This window comes from Penaeus monodon, chromosome 6 (assembly GCF_015228065.2).
Source record: "Penaeus monodon isolate SGIC_2016 chromosome 6, NSTDA_Pmon_1, whole genome shotgun sequence".
Taxonomy (NCBI): domain Eukaryota; kingdom Metazoa; phylum Arthropoda; class Malacostraca; order Decapoda; family Penaeidae; genus Penaeus; species Penaeus monodon.
The window spans coordinates 54,821,650-54,826,649 of record NC_051391.1 but is presented as its reverse complement, the minus strand read 5'-3'; the positions used below and the strand labels follow the sequence as shown (position 1 = coordinate 54,826,649).

The following is a 5,000-nucleotide window of genomic DNA, read 5'->3' as shown; positions in this document are numbered from 1 at the left end:
TTATGAAACAGACAAAAAATATTTTTAGTATCATCTGAAGTTTATATAAGAAAAAATATTAAGATTAGATACGTATGAGATGTACATGAAAAGCTAAAATATTGGAATACACGATTCGTCGTGACGGCATGTGACGTACGTGCGCAGTGCCGGGCAGCTGGTGTGAACAATGCGCGAGAACTTAGTAAACATTAGGTCACATGTGGACTTAACCGCGTCAGTGCCCAGTGGACCGCGATACATTTTCGTTGTTTAACTGGAATCGGTGGGCTTCTGCAAATTAATTTTTATATAAGTCAATGTAGTTTTCATTGCTAACAACGCTATGATCTTAAATTTTCTCCTAGTCGGTGCGGTCCTTTTTGTATACTTGAACCGAACATTGTAATGATGATAATAATAATGAAAAGCATATTAAAAAATTATAAATTTCGGGGTTTATGTCAATAATCACAGTCTTTCAACGATAAATCTGCATTTTTACAAAGGTGTGTCATTAGTACCTTTAGAATGACTATCCATACAAACCAATGAAAATCATAACGAACATATAAAGTGCCCAATAACCCCTCCTTGTACTGTACTGTACCTTCATTGCCCTAATGATCTGCTGCTCCTCGGCCGTAAGTTTGGCTGGAGGAGCGTTTTTGTTGAAGGTAGCCACGACGTCTGTGTGGCCGCGCGTGTGGGCCTCCTGTTCAGACGTCGTGGACCTCCCGGTCACCGCTGTGCGAGGGTTGACTCGTAGGATGTCGCTTAGCACCCTCACCATGGCCACCTCATTGGCACGGACGGCTTCCCAGAGCACGACCTCCAGCTGGGATATCTTTTTTTTTTAGAAGGGGAGAAGTGGTTAAACTGCTGTTGTCATTGTGCTAGTGTTAAAAAAAAATGTGAAAGAATGGGTAGGGGATAGTGAGCACATTGCTGATGCTGATAAGAAATAAATCAATAATAAATGTTACTGAATAATCAAATATGTTATATTAGTCATTTTCTGGTGATGACTGTTAATAGTCATATCATCACTGTTGTCACTGTCTTTATCATTATCATTATATTTATCGTTACAGCTATCATTATTATCATTATCATTATTATTATCTAAATTATTGCTTTTTCATTAGTATTATCTATATGATCATCACTGTTACTATAACAACTTCAACGTCATGTTCTCTTGTGACTGATGTTACTACTTTTTTAAGGTTCAAAGCGAAACACTATAAAGTATTTCTCAGTCGTATTTTCGAACAATTCAATATACATACTTGACGCCCACTGAGATCCCCTTTTTCCAGAATGTCCGTGACCGCCTTCGCCGCGTCCCACTGGCCATCCATGGCTGCCACGGTCGCCACAATACAGAGCCTTCCGAGGTCGGAGCTCTGGTAGTGAAGAAGTTCTATCGCAGCCTCGGAATTCCGCAAGAATAGAGCCGAGAAGAGCCCGCCAAGTAGAGCACTTGGGGAGTAAGTCTGAGTTCTAAGTTGTGATCGAAGTTCGTCCAGGTTGGACTGCGCGAGGACCTGAATCAGCTGCTCGTCAGCGGTGGCTTCTCTGTCGCACTTATGGAGGAGGAGGTTCATGATTTTCCATTTCTTATGAGCGTAAGCTAGAGTAAACGCGTTCTCACCCCTGTTTGACCTGGCACAGATGTTGAGGCCACACTAGAAAGATCATATGCATATTAGAAGATGATATATGAAAATAATGAGAGAGAGAGAAGCTTGGATGATGTGGAGAGGGCGAGCTATTAAGTACAGATGATTAGCAAGAAGGAAGCAAGGGCAGCTAATAGAGAGAAGGTATAGTTTAAAGGCAGAATGTCAAGATAACATGCCATTGGAGGTAGGATGTTTAGGAGAGATGACAGTGTATTTAGAAAAAAAAATAAACGATTTTTTTTAAGAACTTAGAGGATGCTTAAGGAGAGCAGATTTTTTTTTTTTTTTTTTTTTTTTTTTTGTGAATAAGAGCTGAAATAACTACAGTGACATAAAGGTGAACAGCAAAACACAAAGTTGGGGAAAAGAGTAGTGGACACTAGGCTGAGAGGAAAGGTAATATGGTTTCATGCCAGGAAAGAGGACTATAGATGTGATATTTATTTTGAGAGTTGCTGCAGCAGTAGAGAGATAGCCAGGAGTTGCACTGTGTATTCGTGGTTGCAGAGAGAGGAGTTAGGGTTTTGCATGAGGAGGTGAGGACTAACAGAGAGAAATGTGAGGGTGGCAGAGGAAATATATATGAAGGCAGTGTGGCGGCTGTATTAAGTAATGGCGAAGAGGTTGGAGGTGAATGTGGGACTGCATCAAAGATCGGATCTCTCTCCTTTTCTTTTCTTTCTTTCTTTCTTTTTGTTAGGATAGGTAGACAGAAGAGATAATACAGGAGCCTCCATGGACTAGGATGAATGCAAAAGACATGTGATTTGTAGTGAGTAAGAGAGAGCAAATTGAGGAGAGGTGGAGATGTCACAGGAGACAAGACGAATAAAAGTCACTAGGAATGCGAAGTAGTTTATGTGCATATGTTCTTTCAAAGCATAAACCACATTGCTACTTACAGATCACCAAAAGCACTTTTCGTTAGAAAGGCGTCTACATGAAGGAAAGGGAAACTTAGCGAGACCGTAGTTAGAGAAGATTTGTAACGTGATAAGGGAAGGTATGCTGGTGGTTGGGATAACAGGAAAAGATACAGAGGACAGATTGTAGGGGAGACCGATGATCTGCTGTAACGACTCCAAATAAATTTATAGATACAAAGATAGACATGTACTGTAGATAAAGAGAAATGCAATACGTATAGCTCTGTATATTTAGGAGTATGTGTCAGTATATGTTTGTGTTTTTATATGAGTGTATATGTATATACAAGTGTGGATGGGGGAGTTTAAATCTGCCTGTGTATTACACGCGCTGTACATCTGCGTGAGTCTGTGTATAGCAGATATTTGTATGTTATTACCCTGGTGGACGAACGCGTCAGAGCATGGACGACTTCGCTGAACTGTTTCTTGGCAGCGGTCATGAGGGGCGTGAATCCTTCCTGATCCCGGAAGTTAAGGTGGATGTGGCGGTGGTCCAGCAGCGTCTTCACCACGGAAATGCCCTTAATAAAGCAGGCGGCGTCTAGCAAACACTGGAGATTCATCGGCCCTATTTGGTGCATTGTTTTCCTAAGCTTGTAGTCCTGTGGAGGGAAATGCAGGATGGCCGTTGAAATGGGTGAATGAAATTTGCGATAATGCCAACGCAAAAAGAAAGATCAGGTGATAAACAGGTTTTAGAGTGAAATTTTTATGAGAATTTATTATATGGATCCTTGGTGGCAAGAAAAACAACAACATATAAATGAAATAAAAAATAACATAACAATTACATATTAACCAACCATGAGGTGATTTCTAATAATAACAACTTCACCTTACAGAAAGTAAGAATACTATACGTTTCATACCATTAAGGTATACTCTTCATCGATGCCTTTAGTTTATCTGTCCCCACTGCAGCCTTGCGTTCCGTTGAAAAAGACGGAATACTTTTGTGCGCTACAAAGACTACGTTTAAAAACATTTACTGTAGCTTTTATTTTGCTAGTATTCAAAACCGTCATCATTTTATATATCATATTTTCCATTAATAGTTCAGCAGCTAGGCTTACAAGTCAGGAATATATATATCATGTTTCTTTTCATTATCATCCTTTGCTTAGCTGAAAAGGTAATCAAATACCAGCCAAGAAGTGCCCACTAGCTTTCCATCGAATCCACAAATTCATATGGCAGGATCCATACCGAAAAATATTCCTTGGCATTCTACATTAGCTGCGTTTGTAAACAATGTAACGTCGTCTGCTCGGCGAACCACCTCTCGGGACCGTAGCGTTTGTGCGCCACACAAAAAATACAGTAACGAGCTACAGGCCATTCCGTTGAAATTGTGTGCTTCTTAACGCTGCGAAGTGCCCAGCGTTCCCGTTGGGCACTTCGTGTGGATTCAGTAATATGAAGTTTTAAGATCAGTTGAAACTTAATGAGTATTTCTTGACTTGGTATTTGAGTGTATTTTCTTAAGGGATGTAAAATGTGAAGAAACTTGAAAGCATGATTCTTGTGTCGTAAGCCTAGCTGCGGAACTATTTATGGAAAATATGATATGTAAAGATAAAAAGATGGATAAATAAAAGCCATAGTAAATGTGTTTGAACACAAAAAGCTCGCGTGGGTCAATGTTTGAGCTTCATCGTTGCGCTACAGACCGTTCCGTTCGAGCGTATTCTTTGTAGCGCACAAAGGTATTCCTTATTCTCCAACGAAACGCAAGGTAAAAAATGCCTCAAGGATGACATTCACTGAGCTCATATATTTACCATTGCAGCTGAAGCTTCTAGTTATTTTTTGTTTGACATTCAACTAAAGAAAAATCGTCTGTCTCGTTTTATCATCATTATTTACATCATCATTATTTACTATCTCTTTTTCTTTTTACTCAGTGTTATGCTGTATTACATTTTACCCTTAATCAATAACCTCTAATCTTCATTTGCATACTTTCCCTAACTCTTGTACCTCTATTTTTTTCTTCTTCTTTTTCTTATACCTTTATTTTTTATTCTCTTCCCTTATTCACATGTCTCTGAATTTCATAACGTATTCTTTTCTCACATTGTTGTACCTCATCATTTTCTATTCTATATCTTAATATAATCCTCTCTCTATTATTCTCCTACCGGGTACTCGAAGCCTTCGGACTGTGGGCATCTGCACGGGGCGGAGAATTCTTCTGAATCCTGAAACGCAGTCAACAGTTAAAAGAGACCATAAGTCAGAATCACATACAGAAAATATGGATATAAAATGTTCATGCTATAGAGCGATATAATACGATTGTTTCAATATTTGTATGAGGATGTTGTTACTGAGGTAATTATTACTGCAATTTGTATCGTTCTTTTTCTGTTTAATTCAACTATTTACATCAGTGGAAGAAAGT

At 39.2% G+C, this 5,000-nt stretch overlaps 1 protein-coding gene across 3 annotated transcripts in view; it reads right to left on the bottom strand.

Moving 5' to 3' along the window:
* LOC119574652 overlaps window positions 1-5,000 on the bottom strand; it is a 24,649-nt gene that overhangs the window by 8,942 nt on the left and 10,707 nt on the right. For all 3 annotated transcript variants that reach the window (XM_037922035.1, XM_037922033.1, XM_037922036.1), the window contains 4 exons: window positions 4,738-4,797; window positions 2,974-3,198; window positions 1,272-1,670; window positions 590-826 (listed from right to left, as the gene is read on the bottom strand). In XM_037922035.1, coding sequence (XP_037777963.1) covers window positions 590-826; window positions 1,272-1,670; window positions 2,974-3,198; window positions 4,738-4,797 — 921 coding nt within the window. The remainder of the gene's footprint in view (window positions 1-589; window positions 827-1,271; window positions 1,671-2,973; window positions 3,199-4,737; window positions 4,798-5,000) is intronic.